Genomic DNA, 19,992 nt, shown 5'->3' with positions numbered 1-19,992 from the left:
GTAGTTTCTTTTTTATGTACATTTGGAAAAGTTTCTAAAATGTGCTGGCATGAACTCACACTTTAGAAACCCCTAATTTACTATACCTTTAAGTACCAAAATAAAAATTTCTGTGTAAAAATTACATAAATTTGTGCACCATATTTTGTACTTAGAAAGGTATTATCTGGCAGAACGGAGAGCACACTCACATCTCAGAAAATATGAGAAAAAATTTGCTCTAAGTTATAATTATCAGATAATATATTATTTTACTCTTTTGTTCCTCTACTACCCATGAGGCAACATTGGGACTGCTACTACAGACCATTTCCAGGTGGTCCAAGTCTTACTCAGCACCACCTTCTATTCCAGAGCCAGGGAACACTAGTAACCTGTCTCCTTTAAAAGTCTTAGAGCAGCTGTCACTTTTGTTAGAGAAATGATTACAATAATGCAAAATTAACTTCAGAAAGGTACTTTGTTCATGCCTGGAGATAGTCCTCTTTATATTTAATCTGATTTATCTGCAGGCAGTTCAAATTCCATAGTGAAATGTTTTGGTGCAAAACCAGAAACAACAAGTGTTTTTCAGCCCTGTTCTATTTTTATAATAAATGTATAATATACAAACTAACCACCTTCCTCAAAATTATGGTTTCAATGAAATAAAAGTTAAATGCTTCACTGAAACTTAATATTGAATATCCAAAATTGAGTTTCATGCACCTTTTATGATGACCATTTCCTATCAGTATTCTTGCACTACCTTTCAAAACCTATCAAACCATATAAAACAACCATTGTGCTTTCATAGATAGTAAAATAATAATGATAACAAGAAAAAGATCATAATTCTACTACAGCCTTGATTCAATAAAATAAATAATTAAAAATAATTTTGTACTAATATGTGACTTAGCAGGCAACTCCAACTGTGAAGTGTGTAATTAATATAAAAACCCCACAGGAGTGAAATTTACACAACCTCTCATGATCTGCAGCGATTTGCCCTCTTCACTGATTTGTCTCTTGTACACAATTCTTACTGGGTTATGTGCCAAATGCATTGCATCTTTCACCATAAAGGCTGGCATCTCCCACTGTGATCCAGCAGCCTTTACAGAGAATTGCTTAAGTTCTCACACAATAAATGCTATTATTTCTGTGGTAGAACAACTTGAAAACCTGCTGTCGCCTTTTGGGACGCGTGACTTCATCTCTAAGAAATGCTCCCTTGGTTTGATTTATTTTGACCACTAACCACTAGACTCACTAGAAATTGACCTGTTCCCTGTCTTACTCCAGGATGTTTATAAGAAATGTAATTATAACACGCAGTTTTACCTAAGTCCTCTGTTTTGATTTCCTTAAACCTGGCTGCCCTATTTAAATTGTTACTGTATTTCCCTCAAGCAGCAAGGAGCTATTTACCTACCTACTCACCATTTCGCTGAATCAAGCTGGAACCACTTGTGACTTGTGCACATGCAAAATAGAATATTTAATGAACTGCAAAGGAATTAACTTAAGTGCTTTACAGTTGTCCCGAATAAAAGTAGAAGAAAATCCATGAGGAATTAAGCACTTATAAACTGGACCTTCAGATTCATTTTCATCATTTCCTTTGTGACTTTTCTAAAACTAGGCCATGGAAAAAAATAGTGTTTTGCAAATATCTACATGAAATTAGAGCCATCACAGGACTTTTACTTCAGTTCAAGGCTCTCCTGGGGAATAAGAGTGTGTTAATAACCATGTTATGATATGCAGTGAGTTTTAGAGGGAAAGTGCTGCCTCTGTAGTTCGTGACTAGTTTGTTATCCTTTTTTCCCATTACAGTTGTGGTGAACCATATGCACTGTCAACTGTAAAATGGGAATATGCAGCAAAAACACGGTACCCCTCCAAGAAGGCATGGAATGATGTGAACCTTATGCATTTTACAGTCTCTGCATGGTGTATATAACTTCACTTGGCAGATTTATGATCGGCATGAAGGCAAAGTCGATCAGCTACATCCGGACCCTATGTCACAGACAAGTGCTTTCACTTCAAGGACTTCTGTGACTTTAGGGAGGGAAAAATCATTGCAATTAATTTATCTCCAAGAATGAAAATATATGCACCATGAACCTCTTCTGGCTGAGATGGCTGAGACCAAAAATGCACAAAGTTGAAATGAGTGAGTAACCAACCTTGGCGAAATATCGCATCCTTGCTGCATAAAGGCACCCAGGGAAAACCAGAGACTATTAAATATCCCAAATTCATTAGTTGATTCATTAGTTTGCGTTTCTCTTCCATCTTCAAATTCCTCAGTGTGCCACTCGTATGGGCTAAATCTGCTGACCAGGAATAAAACTACACTGACCCCAATGTAGGCAAAAACAATGCACATCCAGATTTCATATGCTAACGGATCAAGAAATGAAAACACTCCTGGCTTGGACTTCTGAGGCTTCTTGATCATTATTGATATCCCCAGGCTCATAAAGGGCTTTGAGAAGTCAATCACCTCTTCTCTCACCAATGTTATAGTTAATGGAGCGATTGCAATATCGGCTTTCTGTAAAGGAAGAAAAAAAGCAAATAATAGCTAATGCAATGAACAGAGCAAAAAATGGTTTAGTTTCTATGGCATTTCAGAAATAGAAAATAGGACAGCAAAGACATTTGTTTCTCCGAGAACATCCTGTGGAGAATTTCAGAAATTTTTAGTTGAACTCATACTGAAATACATAGAGCCATATGGTTGGTGTATTCCAAGCTTTTGTTTTTACATATGCCCTTTTAACAGGATATGCCATTTAAAAGTTTACCAAAGTACTTTGCTTTTCACCTGGTGAGAAGGATGAAATATGCATTCACGTTCCCCCAACTTTACTTGCAATTGAAATGTAATTTCATGTTTTATTTCCAAAATTTTTCATGCCATTAAAAGTTATTAATTTCTATAAAATTAATTAAATTTCCTACACTCTACAGAGAAAATGAAACCAAATCCCACTCCTTCCACTACTTATCTTTAATAGCTTTATTATAGAAGATTTTCTTACCCCATAAACAAGTTCTCCAACCATCCCATTCCAGATTTTCGTGTCTGCATCCCTTGCCCCATACTTGCCATCCCCAACAATTGTGAGCTTATATTTGAATCCACAGTGCTTAGCAATTTCTGTAGCTAAGTCCACACAATAGCCCTCATATCGATCATTTCCTTCAAGCATTTCGTGATTTTTCTTCATCATGACATATGGGGACTCCTGCACAGAAAGAACTTGCCTTAGCTACTTGACAAGACAGGTGCATCTGTTGTACACTTCACAGATTGGTATGTTCCCTTTTACATGTGAAAAAAGAGAGCCGATACCATCTGAATCATACATGCCATGTATACGTCAGTTGTTAATTATGAATGGCACATGTCTTTAACACATTTAAAAGCTGCATTCTCCACAATCATACACAAATGGCAGTACTTACAGGCACAGTGATTCCCAGAAGTATGTTAATAATGACCATGAATGTTAACAGGAGTTATGCATTCAGAGAAGAAAGAGTAAATTCCAAAATCAGTTTCTTTCTCTCATACAGTTTGGATGGAAGAAGGCAAATTATTTAGTTGTTTTTGTTGCTGTCTTATACAAGAAAATTATTTTCTATTTCACAACCACATCTCTCTCTGAGAAAACACTTGAGGCTCTCAAGGCTATATTTTTATTAAATTGTGATACAAACAATAGGTAAGATATCTATAACTATGCAATAAAGTTCTATCATCAGCAAAATTGGTGATGAGTCATAAGTTGGACTAATGTATTTCCTCTTTGCTCAGTTGCTACAGGACTGTTCTTGCATCCAGAGAAATTCCTATGCTAACCTATGGGTTGTTCAAACTGATAAACAAGCTGTGTAATTTACAGAAATATGCTCTTTTGTAATAATATATAATTTAATTTTCTAAACAACCAGAATATAATATTTAATGTTTAATTTTACATTTTACCAATCCATAGCAGCTACAATCCTGAAGCATAAGAACCAGACTCTTTGCTGTTTGTCAAAATCTATTCTCTAAAATCTATTCTCTAAATTCTCTGCCTCTCAGAAGTTCCTCTCCTTTGAAAGCAGATATTTAATTTCCATTTTCAGTTTTAAAAACCATAACTTTCTAGGATGTTCAATCAAAGATCATTCATCCTCTACAAATCAAAACCGCGTGCTGAATCCCATACATTTCCCTAATTTCTAGATTTTATTATGCATCACAATAGGCAACAGCTCACAACCTCAAATAATAAAAAGACAGTACATTTAAACTAGCAGAATGTCGAGAAACAAATCATTGTCGGACAGATTGTCTTCTGACAAAATAGGAGGTTAATTACCAAAATAGTGGTGACAATAATAGTCTTATTCTCTAGTCCTGAAGATTCATTTCCAAGAGGGCCATCAAGAGGATTCACAACCATTTTGTCCACTTCACTCCAATACCCAATCTAAAGAGAGTGGATAGGATGCACAGACACTAGTGAATATGAACTTTTCTGGAAAAGGTAAAACATGTTATTACTGTGCCCTTGATTTGTGCTCCCAGAGAACTATTTCAGCTATGGATTTACCACTGTAAGAATTTCTATTTATGTAGTGAAAGGCTACAGCAAACACTAAAAAGATTGAAGTAATGACATTTGTTTACATTACTTTTTCTGCAACAGATATACCATTCTATTCACATATTAACAGGTTTTAGTACAAACATCACACATTGTAAAATTTAAATACTCCAGATTAGCAAAACATGAGAAACTGTTTTTCCCTGAGAGATTTGAAATTAGAACAGAAACACAAACACATTTATAAAAACATCACTAAAAGCTGTATCCAGCTTTTTGTCATTCAGAAGCATATTTCTCCAAATGCTGGCTCACATTTAGCAATTCAGATCAGAAAGAAAAAAAGTTTAATCCACAAAACTGAAAGGAAAACACTCTTACGTAGTACTTACCAGAAATAATAATTCATATTTGTTAGAAAGGAACATTACATTTGTTTACTTCACTCTGCAAGACCACTGTAGAATACACCTATGAATAATTATCATCACAACTCATGCTTAATTAATGTTTCAATACCTACCTTAACCCATTGCTTTAAAGACACTATAAGACAATTCAAATTACCTTCCGAGGACCAGTACTTTTGAGCTCCATGACGTTTATTGTAAAATTGATTCTCTTTCCATTCTGATCAAACTTGATATTTCCTGTTAGCCCTTCCACCTGAACCTATAACAGATGAAGATGCAAGTGGTAGAAGAATTAAGTTTTTTTCTTTTCAGAAAATGGGCTTTTTATTTCCACAAATGATTATTGAAATTTCAAAAACATTAATGTAAGAGTTATTTCATATGCAATATATTATCTTGGCCAGGTTCCTGAGGACTTCACTTCCTCATAATTCCCAGCAAGATCCAGACAGGTTAGGAGACTAGAAGATATTTTCAAGCATTTCACACATGCACTCATGCCAGCATCCACTCCAGGGAAGCTACCTGTTTCAATGCCCTTTCTATTTCTACACCATGACCCCAGGGTACAGCTGGATTTGCAAGACAATCTCCAGCATTTCCTCTTCTGGAGATCTCAATCCTCTGTTTACGCAAATTCCGGAAAGCTTCTGTCATCACTTGAACAGCATCATAGGTCAGAGCAGAGGTATACTGAAAAGAAGTGAAAACATTTAATTAAAAACCATCTTCAGCTTCACTATACCTTCCAATGCATTTGGTGATCCATTAAACACTAGAAAGGATAGTAAGATATACTTGAAATCAATCAATTTTTTTCTTTAGTTACCTTCTGAGGGGCATCTGTGAAAATTCATATAGTACTCATAAGAATGGTTGGAGGCAGTGCCAATAAACCCGAGCTAAAGATTTACAGAGGTTTTCAGAGTGAGTTACATTTTTTCTCACTTACAGCTGTGTAATAGTCCTGTGTGCAGATATGGCTGGAAGTCCATGCAGGTGAAAGGGAAAAAAAAGAAATAATTTTCAGTGTTTAACCTGAGCTAGCCTGTAAAAATAAGAAGTTGTTCCTTTGATTACACTCTTCATGAAGAAGCATTTATTCACAGATCTTGAGATTTCATCTCCTCCCAGATATTTACACACAAACTCAAAAATCATGTACTTCTATATAGATGCATTTAACTTTTCCCATTAAATATAAAATCTCAGGGGTAGCTACTTTCATGTATGCAATACCTTGTCAACACCACAGAAAACAATTTTGGGGCAGAGATGCCTGGAAGAAGTGGTGTCCCTCAAAGAGCAATATAGGAGAGGAAGAGCCCCATGTTCCTAAACTGACATAATATAAGGAGCTTTACAGCTTCTGAGACATCAGAGAGGAATCCTATCATCACATGCATCAGAAACTGGGCCTAAGTGGTCAAAAGCATTTATCTTCAGTGACTGGAAAATTTTACATCTCAACTAACTAACTGAACTGAAACCACATGTGAACATACACTGAGGACTTTGTTGGATGGGCTTTTTGAGTCTGGAACACCACAGTTATGCCAAATATAAGAGCCATTTTTGGAAATATGGGCCAGAATATAATTACTTAGAGGCATATGAATGAATGGAATGATCCCTGTGAAGGCTATTAGATGCTGAAAATATATAAATTGTAAAGTGGAGAGAAATGATGTATTAGCTCTTTACTTCAATGGCTCAGACTTTAATGAGAATTTTAATTAGTTAGCTCTAGTCATGCAGAAGGCTCTTGTAATTGTAACGAAAGCAGCTCCCGAATTAAGATTAATTTTTGTATGCAACTGTCAGACCTTAGAAAAGGAAGAAAAGGAAAGTAGAACTCTTTTTTAAAGATCAGTAAGCTCAGCAATAGGTATCAATCTTCTCAATAAAGTTTTCTCAGTGACTTGTACAGAAATATTTAAAGGGATCAGAACAGCAGAAGAATGAAGAGAAAGACTGGCTGGAGTCACTACAACTTCCTCCCACTGGAGCAGCAGTGCTTAAGCGGTGTACATGAATTTGGAGATGAGGAGAAGAAAGGACCCTGCCCAGCAGTACTTCTTTAAACATTGCTCTTTGCAGTACAGAAACATATTTTGCCACACTAGTGTTCTGAGAAACTTTGGACACAGCACTGTCCTCAAACATTGAAACATAGGGTAGGAGAGAAAATAAGAGCTTGGAACTGAGATGTAGTAATGCTATCTAATTCAGTGATTGATTCGATCATTGAGATAAATTTAATGTATTATCTCAAGAATATTATTTCTATAGTATATAATTACTGACCTGAATATTCATAGCTCAAGCATACATGAGGATTATGTAGAGCTTTGCCTATCAATCAGTGTCTGTATGTGCATACATGTCATCACATATATAATTTAGATTAAGACAGCTTTAATCTAAGGATCTCAAAATATTTTAAAAGCACTCTTGGAGATACCATGAAAACAAGCAGGCCATGAATCATTCCTTACTGCTTTATTGTGCATACACTTTCAGCTCCTAATAACCTTCATGGGGCTCATTAACACTATCTACAGCTTCATAAATTGACGTAAAGTTGACAAACTAAACCAAAGTGAACTCATTACCATAAACAAGAAATGACAGACCAATAACCTGCTCATGCACAGGTGTGTGTGTGTGTGCATAATAAATAAAATGGTTGCAAGTTGAAGGATGCGTTAGCCCTGCCTTGATTCACTTTGTTTTCCTGAAGATTCATCCACATTCTGATCTTCATTATTAAAATAAATGGGAGCACTATTTGGAATTTTATTCTGTGGAAGTGGGATGGGGTCTTACATCTTACAATTTTATGGCAGTGTAAATCTCCCAATATAATTTCAGTTCCTTTCAACTTTATATGATAAGATCAGCAACTTTACTACAAAATGAAATAGGGGCTATACTAGAGTTCTTACAGAATTAAATTAAATTAATTAAAACATGGCAAAAAATATGCATAAAAAATCCTGTATCTCACAATTTTAGAACTAGGATAATAAGCTGATAAGATAAATTGCCTAAAGATTTTATGCCATTTGCTATGAAACATAGATTGCATGAATGTCAAATGAAAATAATTTTCTCTAAGTAGATGCCTTAATTGCCAAGCAGAGAAAACACAACATCCCTGTAATTTTCTTCAACTTAAATTTCTAACTTAACTTTCTACCTTCAACTTAAATGCTCTACAGACTGTAGTAAAATATGTAAACTGCACTTGCAAAGATGAATTTGAAAAGTAAAGACAAAACAAAGTTATCCCAGACTAAGCAGAAGTTATTACATGTGCTGTCCAAGAAAAACTGGCAAGATGTTGGCTTATGTAAATTCAGATGTTTTCCAGTAACTCAGGAGATACTGGAAACCCTTAGCTAAAAGGCCAGGATTCTATTTTGTACATATCAGTAACTGAATCTTCTGAAGGTGAAATTGCAGAACACTACACCAGAATATAACAAGATTCTGTTATATGTATATTTCAAAGTTGTAAGATATTATAAGAAAGGCAAGTTAGACCTGCATTTAACTCAATGCCTGTCCACGTGCTCATGACTGAGAGATATGATCAGACATTTAAAATAATTAAGACAGTACACTTCAGCAGTGGAAAAGAAATAAAATTGTGAAGACATAAATGTAAAAAAAAAGGAAAAAAAAAAGGAAAATATTCTGAATCACAAGAAGTCAATTTCTTTTCCTCTTGGTTTGGATATCTGCAATATCTAAATCTATCCTTGACAGATTAGCTTGAGTTTGGGATTTTTTGTTTTTTTTACCGTCAGAGAAGAGAAAAAGCATTCTAAGGTGTGATTCATTTGACCAGTTAAACACCTTCTTGGATGGTGAAATGAATTTTGCTTTAGATTTCACTCATTTGATCTCCAGTAACTCCAGAGACTAGGGAGCAATCCAGGGCGATCACCTTAGGCGCAGATGCTTACACTGTAGACTCACTAGTAACAAACTAAAACCACTCAGACAGACTGTGAACTAGCCATTCATCCCTCATCCAACACAACAGAGAGGAAGACAAAGTAATGGGAGAATTTTGGCAGGACTCTACCAGCTGCATCAAAGAATGCAGTCCTGCTGTACAAGACACTAGGGAGACCTCAGGCAGAATGGCAGATCCAGCTGCAGCAGCGCTCAAGAAGGCAGAAATCAGTCTGCAACAGGCACAGATGGAGGCTCCTCACCATGTATGGGGGTGCTGTTGGGCCAGCAGGAGCAGGGACACTGCATCACTAACAGAGGCTAAGAGAAAGGAGCCCTAAAATCTGATACAAATATTTTCCCTTGGGGAGTGGTAAAATTCTGAGAGAGGAAATATAGGAAATGTTCTTGGTTGCAAGAGCAGAAGGGTGGAATCAATCACTTTCACCATTTTCCTTATATTTAAACAATTTCAATATCAGCAAACATATAAAATAAACTATAATAAAGTATCTCATCTGAAATTTCTGCATTTTTCCCTCAACTAAGTACTTCTCTACTTGAATGCTAGTATATACAACAAAAGCAGAAAGACTGACATAAACATTCCTACATCTTTATAAATTACATGTAAAACATAGCTACACACATATGCAAACACACAAGCAAAAAAGAAATGAGGCCCAAAGTTACTTGTCAAGAACTGTGAAGGAGCTGGGCAACTGTGTCCTGCACTTCCAGTGTAGTCAAACTGACGCAGCATTGGACACCTACTTCTTAAAGGTCTTTAATGTAGCTGGGAGCTATTTTGAAACAGACAGTATTACACACATTTTGGAAAATACCTGAAGGTGGTCTGACAGATAGGAGAGCTAATAGAAAATTACCTAACTGATTGGAAATAGCTCTTTCCTTCTGGAGCTCCTGGCACCTTGCACAGGATCCTGAGAGCACATGGAATTGCAAAGAGCTACTTCCAATAGAAACAAGAGACATTGTCAAATCTTGTACACATAAGTGTAATTGGAAGTGAAAATGGCCTTTGACTGTGCCCATAATCAGGCTTTGTTCTCACCTGTTTTGTGCAGGCATTAGCATGAATGTGTACACAGCAGTGTGCTGAGCTGGTTGCCATTCAAACTGCAAATGGGCCTTGAGCACTCGAGCATCTTCATTACCTATGGCCATATTTCAAATACTGCAATGTGAGATAGAGGTCAGGGAGCCCAGAAAAGACAGTGCATGGCTCTTCCTCTTTGTTAGGATGATGCTCTTGTGAAAATAGGCAAGCAACTGACTTGCTTCCAGCTGAGAATAATTGCATACATACACAAGATATTTGGAAATAATAATTGCAATTTTTTTTACTAACAACCCTGGTCCTGACTAAAAGGGGAAGAGAGATTAATAAAATGTAAAATTACCTGATCGTTTAAAAAAAATTAATTAGATTGATCTCAGAAAAGATGAGGTTAGAGACCAAGACCTATTTATCTTAATGAATATACTATCTTTATTACATTTTGTTTCCCAAAGTTGTGCAGTCACATCAACTTTGCTAACAGCCTTTGTTCAAACCCAACTGCAGCGCTCAGTGTGCACAGAAGACCTAAACAAACAGGCATTTTTGCTTTGAAGTGCCACACTGGCACGAGATGCAAGGAACACCTTAAGCAACTGTCACTTTAGAAAAACTTGTGTTCAGCTCCAAAACTGCTATCCAGAAAATCTGCTGATTTTTTGACATGCTTTGTGTTTTAATTATCTCTTTGCTTGGTTTAGAAAGGCTGCTTTCTGAGCACACTCAGAACATATAGCCCAGTAGCAGGCACTTGCCAAACCCCAAATTCCTGGAAGTCTAACTTTTATTTCAAAGACATGCTCACAGCACATCCAGCAGAGACTGACAAGACTGTGGCCCCGGAATTATCCTAATGCTCCCATTGTAGGATATTTATAGGAGAAAGTGACCTTCTTTCACTCTTTTAAAAACTGAATATAGCAAAGATCACAAGATTTATAAAGCCCAAAGTGCTTGGCCTTTCTACCTATTTTATCTACTACTTTAATAGGAATGAGATTCCTGAACTGTAATTCCTCCCCCATGATTGCTTCCAGTACAGAACAATCTTCTCACTAGAATCATCAGAGGTGCTAATTCAGCAGGAGAAAAAGAGTGAGGACCTTTTTTTTATCTTACATTGAAAATACAGGTTTTAAAGCACTTTGATCTTCCATTATAGTAAATGGAAACCATATACTTGCATTTGAAATCAAAAAGCTTTACAGAAATAGCAAATAAAATTATTTGGAGTTGAACCCACAGCATTTCATTTATAAAAGATTCTGCTATATTCTAATCATGCCACTACCTACAGAAAATATACATAGTAACAAAATTAGTAAGGTTCTAGAATGATTTGTGTAATCTTACTTCTAACTTAGAATAAACATGCAAAGCAGCAATGCCACTAATGATAAAATCACCTTGAATAAACTATAAAACACAAAAAACATACAACTTTTTAATTTTCACCAGATAAATACACAAAAGCTTTTTCTTCAAGGCTAAGTCAGAACAAAGTACGTTGCTCTTGATGGTATTAAAAATCAGCAGGATCAGCAGCAAAAACTGAAGCCTTTGGTCACAGTACTGAAAACATACCAAGCAGGAATGAGAACAAAATGTACAAATAAAAAGGGAAAAGAATTCTCTGAAAAAGATAAACTCCAAGAAAAGGATTTAAAAGAATTAATGTGAATGTTCGAAGTGTTGAAGTATGTGTAGAGTTCTTTGACTTTTTATTGTGAGTATGGGTTTTGGCATTTTTTTGGTGTTTGCTGTTTTGTTGGTTTTTTTGTTTGTTTGGTTTGGTTTTTGGTTTTTTTATTTTTTTTCCAGGAGGGGAGAGGGAGAAAAAAATCCAATCAGCAGTCTCATCCTGTGGTGTATATACTGTGGTGCTCTAAGAATTTTCAAAATATGCCATTTAAAACTAATAGTTATAGTTCAAGCCTTAAATTTAAAACAATAGAGAAAAAGAAGAAACACAAAAACCCCTAAAACAATTCCTAAACCACAATTCCCCATGTTCATTATCACTCCTCATCTACCCTAATCAGCAACAAGATACCTGTTGTATCAAGATAAAAAGCTTCCTCCTGTTTGCTCCAATCTAATTTCCAAGCAGAATACTAATAGAATTGAATACACTATTCTCACCAGATTCCTGATTTCACCAAGACATAGTTATTGTCAAATAATAATAAACACTTCATTTTTACTTTTCTGCCACCCCATGCTAAGTAATATGGGCAGCTACCAACATTAATTGGTCCTTAATACCAGACTTGCCCCAGAAAAAACCTGCATGTCTCCCCTCCTTATTCATTTAAATATCCCATTATCCCCAACCTCCCTTATTCCCCTGACCCAAGAAACTTGAAGTCACACATGCCTCTCCAGCTCTGAGCTGCCCACTTTACTGTGTCTTTCACTCACATTTCAACAGCCTCTTTTCACTTTGCTGACCCCTTTTTTGCATGACATCATTCCTCCTCCTACTACTATTTTCATCTTTGTCTATGACTCCCTCTGCTCCTCTTATCCCCACTTCTCCATCAAGCTCTACTGTCCTAAATGACATTGATCTTTGTGAGGTCAGGCTTATGTCTGATCTAGAGGAACACTTGAATCATGAAGGAATAGTAGTTTTTCCTGTTTATATCCACCATATCCAGATGAATTACTGGCTGAGAAAAAGCAACACAGAGTTCCTGGAAAAACAGGCAGGTGGAATCCACTGCACTTTGTTGGCTGAAGATCCTTAACAATTTATAATTACTAAGAATAAGGGGATTCAAGTTCAAAGAAGCACAGCTTCATAGAGACATCAGGACTTGGCTCTGTGGGTTTCTGAAGTCTGCTCTAGCACAGTTTAGCCACTTTCAGGATCGAAGGATCTGGGTCAATTGGCCTTTTGCATGTCTGAGACAAATCTACAGATATTGCCTCAAACCACCCATTGCTTTCAGTGACTAAATGTTCCATTCTTTAATTGACTTTTCTTAAAAGAAAAAACCAACAACAACCCAACCTAAACCAGCTATGCTGGAATGAGTGATTCCTTACACAAAACAGCCTTAAGCTATTAAAAAGAAGCATGAAGTTTAACACTGAAATTTTTTATGCTCACATTTTTTGTATTTATTTTTTCAAATAGAGAAGACTGAACACTGGGATTTGAAAGCCCAGTGAAAACCAGGTAGCTGGAACACAAACTTCCAGATGAATACCTTTTTTATGCCCAGAAAACCAAAATGCAAGGACTGAAAACAGGCAGAACAATCTCAAAAATCTACAGTTTTATAAGGAAACTTAGAAAAAACCAAAAATACTCCAGATCAGTTCTTTGTTCAACCTTGTAATAAATACTAAAAACTACCTATTAGAAAAATCGTATTTATAAATCATTATGATCCACATGAATTAAGGTATATTCAATCATATTTTTCTATTAAAACTGTAGCAGGTGCAACAGAATATCCCCTATAACTCTTATTAAAATTCATTGCATAATAAAACCATTTTCCAACACACTGCAATCATAAGAGGCAAGGCCCAAAATGAAGATAATGTCTAATTCATCAACTGTACACTTTTGCTTTGTCATCTATATCTAGACAAACTGACTTCTGAATTTTCAGTGTGCATAATTGTTTTCAGCGTTTTCTTCTTTGTTCACATTGTTTTCTTCTTTGCTCCTTATTATGAGTGTGTCATCTAAATGTTAATTATTTCTGCAAGGTAAATAATTGTGTGCTATGCATTTTTGTATTTTTTCTTCTGCATGTTACCTGTATTGAATCCTTCTGCTAAATTAGCACCAGTATAGTTAAACCAGCATCTGTCAGTTACAAGCATCATTACTCCTGACTTAAGGTTTCATAATAATTGCCTAAAGACTATATGACTTGACTATAAAGAAGAAACCTGAAAATGTGAAATTACTGAAGACAAAATCAGGAGGTAAAAACAATCTAATGTTTTTAGTATCTTAGCTATGCATTTGTTGGGTGGGAAAAGAGATTATGAAGCCAGAAATACAATCATGAAAAGAGAACATCTGAAACATTATGTGCCAGCATGAAACAGTTTCACCCATCCAAAATAGCTGCATGAGTACCAGGATTGTTATCACCTTCTGACACAATGGGATTCTCTACAAGTCTGAGCTTAATTAGGTCTTCAACCAGGCAGCCCCAAATTTTTTTCTGCATGCTGCACATAGTTTCTGTATATACCATATGCAAGCTGTCTCAGGCACTTCAAGCCTCAGGTTGCTCTTAGAAAAGTTTATCCCAGAGTAGGATGGCTTGTAGAATAGACTATCTCAGTTGGACAGACCTACAACCATTATCTAGTCCAACTGCCTGAACAATTCAAATTCAGGGCTGACCAATTCTAAAGTGGGTTTTTAGCAGAATTGTCCCAATGCCTCTTAAACAGACAGGCTTGGGATGTTGACCAGCACTCCTAGTAGTGTTTGACTACCCTAAAAAATGAAAGAAAGGTAAACAAATGCTTCCAAAGGTCCAAATGCTTCCAAAGTCTGAACCTGCTCTGGTGCAGCTCTGAACCATTCCCACACATCCCCTTGTCACTGGATACCAAGGAGTGGATCTCAGCACCATCCTCTCCACTCTCCCTCCTTAGAAAGCTGTAGAGAAAAATGGGGTCACTCCTCAGCCTCCTCCTCTCCAAAGGAGACAAGCTCAGGGACCTTTGCTGTCCCTCACAGGACATACCTACTTGAAGCTTAGTGCTTAGATGGGGGTTTGGCTCTGGCTGGACACCAGGTGCCACCAAAGCTGTTCTGTCACTCTCTTCCTCAGAGGGACTGGGAAGAGAAAATAAAATGAAAGGCTCATGGGTTGGGATAATGGTGGGGAGAGATCACTCAGCAATGACCATAACAGGAAGAACAGACTCAACTCAGAAAAAAATTTAATTACCAATCAAACCAAAGTAGGATAATGGGAAAATAAAAAACAAATCACCAAACATCTCAACCCTCTTCTCCCTTCTACCTGGGCTCAACTTCACTCACAAATTCTTTATACTCTGTTCCCACAGTGACACAGGGGGATGTGGAAGGGGGTTGCAGTCTGTTCAGCACCCATCTCTACCACTACTTCCTCCTCACAGGGTGGACTCCTCACACTCTTCCTCTGCAGGGAAATTTCTTCTCTGACACCTGGTCCACCCCCTGTCCTTCCTTCTGCACTGCCTGCAGGGCTGTTTCTCTCATATATTGTCACTCCTCCCTCTGGCTGCTGTTGTGCAGCAGCTTTTTCCTCTTCTTGCATGTGTTATCAGAGGCACCACCACCTTCCCTGATGAGCTCAGTCTTGGGGGACCAGAGGGTCAGTCTTGGAGCCAGCTGGTATTGGCTTCACTGGATGTGGGGGAAGCTTCCAGAAGCTTCTCACAAAAGCCACCCCTGTGGTCCCCTTCTACTAAAACCCTGCCAGACAAAGGAAATACAACTTATGTCTCACTAGCCTTCAAGAGATGCAGATTGAGCTTCTTTCAGCAAATAGACCAAAGAGACAGAATGGGTTAATCAGATCAGCAAACTGGAGCAGTTGGATGTGAACAGATGTGTTGTCCTTCCACAGGATCAAGAAGCTTGCCTTAAATGTAACAGCCTGGAACAACTTTAGGCTCAGAAAGCCCAGCATATTTGTAAATACACAATACTGGATCAAAAGAAAATTTCAACTTGTTATTATCCGGCCTTTATAAAATTAAACATGTCTTTCTACTAAGCTACTTGACTAAAAATTAGTGAGGATGCTCAACTCTATGTTTCAAGATCTACACAGTAGCTCTTCTAGAACTGCATGCAGAGACTGGTAACACCCTTGGTTAAAACAGAAATGTTTTAAATTTAATCTGAACTAAACAATGTATCAGCGTTAATTTAGAAAGATGTAAAAATATTCCGTAAAAAAGTCTGCAAAGGACTTGTTTTAAACATCCTGCTTAATCTATAAAACTCGTGCTTTTATCAGTACAGGTACAGTGCAGCAACAAAGGAGATCAGAGTCCTTTCTCATCTATGTCCTAAGATAGCAATTTTTTATAATTAATATTTTATAGATTGGAAAGATACATTTTTAAAACAATTTGATACAGATACTCTTCTGGGCATCTGTGGAAGAGGCTTTTAGCAATGTTCTTCTTTCTTGAAGAGCATGTTCCTTTGAAATGCACTTTCTCTTAGAAAGGGTGCTTTTCTCTATTTTCAGGACTGTACTTGGATGCTGTGATGTGTCTTATCAGCTCAGTCATAGTCCATTGACTTGCATTTTGTAATGTGAAATGAATGTACACTTACTTTTGGATTACAAAAGGAAGATAATACAACAGAGTTGCAATGTTTTTGTCTGCAATGACAGAACACTTGCAATCCCAGAGACAATATTACCTGTTAGGTGCATGTAACCACCTCTCATTTCTATACTGATGATGCAGGGCTCTTGTCAGCCTTCCTACCTGTTTCATACAGAATCTGCAGCAAGAGTTTCCTAGATTCCATGGGACTGGGAGCAAAAGTTCATTTATCAGCACTGGCAATTTGGACAACTATCTCAAAATCAAAAGGGGAAAAAAGTTATTTGTAAGACCACTTAAGGGACAAGTGGGAGACCAGTGCAGCAGACCTGCTCAGTAATCTAGATGTTTATGCAGAAGCAGAGGGTAACACAGCTAGAATAATAATATAAAAAGGAATGAAATGCTCACAAAGGACAGGTAAGAAACGCAACTCAGCATGAGTTGATGAAAAAAGCCTGTACTTAAAATAATGATGAAGTGGACAGATATGGTATGAGCCTATCTAAATTGGCAGCAGCACAAGAAAGGAATGCAGAAAAAGATTTGGCTGTTAGCATCTATCCCATGAGAAATACATCTCACTAGTGTCATGGTGGTGAGGAGAGAAAAAAAAAAGTAAAAAGAAACTAATACAAAAGAGCCCCCTGAAATGAGTACTGTCTCTGAGACACATGAAGCCATTATTTCCATTTCCTCAGCATAGCACTCAGATGTGTTGCAGTAGCCAGTCTGGCATTTCAAAGAGGTACCAAATAGAAAGGCTCCAGAGCAAAATGACAAGCAAGATCTGAGAGCAGAAAATTCAAAAGAAAAGAGATTATTTGGTCAGGGAGGAAAGAAAGACAAAAAGGGTGGCAGCCATTTTCAAATACAGGAGGACAATGTAAAAGCAGAAGCTTCTCACACATTAGAAACATATAAAGGAGTATTCCATTGATTAGGTGATAGCATCAAGGCTGATTAAGGTTAGACAAAAGCCAAAACCAAGATCATTTAAGTGCTGAAATAGATGCTTGGAGAAGCTGTGAAACCACCGCTCAGAGGAACTGCACAGGTTTATCTGATTCTGCCTTCAGGCAAGGAGGACAGAAGGGTGACTGACCGCTCAAAGACCTTTCTTGCCCTGTTTCCATGATTTCTATGATTCTGCCCTGCCTCTTGCTCCCTCTAAAGTGGGAATGAAATGTGACATACCTCTAACTCTACCTGTAATGACAAGCAAAAATGACAACTAATATGTGTCAAAGGAGAAGAGATAGAAACCTACACAAAGAAATACAGTAACTGCTACAATCAATGTCACCAAATATTGCAATATCCACACTTGCCTCACCATCAATACCTCCAGCATTTATAAATTATCTGATAATCTAACATAGATTTCAATTTCTTGAGTATCAGTGCCGTCCAAATTAAATCTTGAGCAAACAATATAAAAAGGAAGAGAGCTCAGCCTTTTAAACTAATTTAAAATGTGTTTTAAATTAGTGAAATTCAAGATACTTTAATTTTCCTATCCATAACAAAATAAACCTCAAAAGCAGAAGATATTGCAAATACTCTCCTTCAACTCTTTCAATTTCTTCTAGAATTGAAAGGACTTATCATGGAAAAAATAAAGGTAATACCTGTGACAGAGTTAAAGATTTTAGTGCTTTAATACAACATTGCCACCACTTCGTGTTATCTAACACACATGCAACTTCCCCCCAGTGTAAGTAACACCAGAGACCTTACTACTGTATCTCTCATTTATTTTTCCATCTTTGATAAAAAAGTGCCTCTTGGAGGTTTCAGTTTGAGTTCTTCACTGTAGTCATGTGTTTTATGTATTTCCCTATAATTATTTCCAGACTATGAATCTGCAACATGAATATGTAGGTAGATTTGGGCACTCAAGTATCAGAGAGACAAAAGAATTCTGTTAATTCTCCACAGCCACAACCCTTCCCTTTCTCCTAAATGAGAGCAATACAGATTACATACACTACACATCTGTAATACAAATGTACCTAAAGACCTGATACAGATTCCAGTTTACTTTTCCAAACATCAAGTAAGAAATTCACTACCTGTGTTATAAAGATTTTAAACTACAAAAATAACCACAGGAAAAAAAATCCCTATGTCTAAGTTACCACCAAACGTGGCCTCATAAAATAAATTAAAATTAAGGTTTTCTACCAGGCCTTTGAAAAAAATGGTTCTTCCTTCCACGCTGAACTTTTTATTAATTTCATTATAAATTAAGAACATGCTTCATATTCCAATTATAGCACAAAAAAAGTTATGGCTAGAACATTTGCAACTTATTTTTTTGTCTTTTAGAGCTATTTAATAGTGTTCTTATGTTCTTATTAAAATCTCTGATTGTACTACTTAAAACAGAAATTATCTAACATTAAAATTGAATTATTCTTTTTAAAATCCTGCAGCCACTAATTGATAGTTAGAGAAAGTGAGAAGGTACTACTATCCTAATCTCATCCAGAAATAAAACTGAGGTAAAAAAGCGAAACCACCTGCCCAGTGTTACACTGTGTGTCATGCAGGCCTGAAATCAGAGCACGATTCTGCACGTCAGGCATAGCATTGAATGTTGCAAGTCTTTGTAGCACTTGGGCATCTGTCTCAAAGGAACTGTCTAACCATTTCTTTGGGTTATTATGTTACATCAAAAAAGTGCTAAATCTGTGCTCCCCAGAAGCGTGATTAATATTTGTCTTTAAACATTTCAAAATACAGAGAAAGAGAAACATTTCAAAACAGAGAAAGAGAAAAATCAAAAAAAGTCAGTAGATCTAGGTAATCTATCATCATATCTAAACCAATTACCTAACAAGCTGCCAGGCACAGATTTAAAGTGACACAAGAAAAAATTATCTTGAACGTTTTTAAGAGTGTAGCATCTTTGCTCAATCAGTCCTATGACAGAGAATGTTAAAAGTTTTCCAGAGAAATATAAAATTATGTTGGGACTGTGGCTTTTCAAGGGCTTTCTCTGTCTCTTGCTATTCTGTTCCAAACCCTTCACTTCCTGTACTTCTAGGGCAGTTAAAACAAACATAAGACCTACCTTGATTGTACTAGTGTGTGCACCAGGATATTCTTTCTCCTCCAGTGTTGACCAACGTTGTATAAATTTCGACACCACGGGATCATCATAGTCAACTATCTGAAATCCTGAGACATTAGCTCCTCCAAACTGAATTTTTGACAAATCTCCATCAGTAAATCCCTGAGCACAGAGAAAATTGCCTGTTACTTTAATAGTTCTGGCAGTTCTCTCAATAGTGTATGAAAAGCAAGAGTTACCACATGACCTCTACTGCAGAACAGTAAGCCAACATTTTCCTCAAACTGGAACCAACTTAAACCCTGGGCTGCCAGGATTAAGTCATCAGCTCCATCAGCCAGCAATGCTTCTTGCTGCCCACTAGACAAACACTTCTATGGTGAGCAAGGGCTGAGTGGACCTGTCCTTGCCATCCTAAACATCCTGTTAATTTTAAGGTGACCACTTAGGTGAGAAAGGGAACACGAGACATCAGTAACAGGCAAGCAAATTTTAGACAGGAATACTTACAGTCACAGCTGTATCCTCTTTTTTAGG

The 19,992-nt window shown here is 36.8% G+C and overlaps 1 protein-coding gene across 4 annotated transcripts in view; it reads right to left on the bottom strand.

Annotated features, from left to right (window-relative positions):
* GRIA2 (glutamate ionotropic receptor AMPA type subunit 2) overlaps positions 1–19,992 on the bottom strand; it is an 89,241-nt gene that overhangs the window by 17,358 nt on the left and 51,891 nt on the right. For all 4 annotated transcript variants that reach the window (XR_008534220.2, XM_054632621.2, XM_054632619.2 and 1 more), the window contains exons 6-11: positions 19,456–19,617; positions 5,537–5,704; positions 5,166–5,270; positions 4,371–4,481; positions 3,039–3,245; positions 2,178–2,548 (exon numbers count right to left, since the gene is read on the bottom strand). Coding sequence is in view for 3 of the 4 variants with exons in the window: in XM_054632621.2 (XP_054488596.1) it covers positions 2,178–2,548; positions 3,039–3,245; positions 4,371–4,481; positions 5,166–5,270; positions 5,537–5,704; positions 19,456–19,617 (1,124 nt within the window). In the remaining variant the exon portion in view is untranslated. The remainder of the gene's footprint in view (positions 1–2,177; positions 2,549–3,038; positions 3,246–4,370; positions 4,482–5,165; positions 5,271–5,536; positions 5,705–19,455; positions 19,618–19,992) is intronic.

The sequence above is a fragment of the Agelaius phoeniceus genome, chromosome 4 (assembly GCF_051311805.1).
Source record: "Agelaius phoeniceus isolate bAgePho1 chromosome 4, bAgePho1.hap1, whole genome shotgun sequence".
Classification (NCBI taxonomy): Eukaryota; Metazoa; Chordata; class Aves; order Passeriformes; family Icteridae; genus Agelaius; species Agelaius phoeniceus.
The sequence above is the reverse complement of the archived record's forward strand: the minus strand, read 5'-3'. Positions and strand labels throughout refer to the sequence as shown.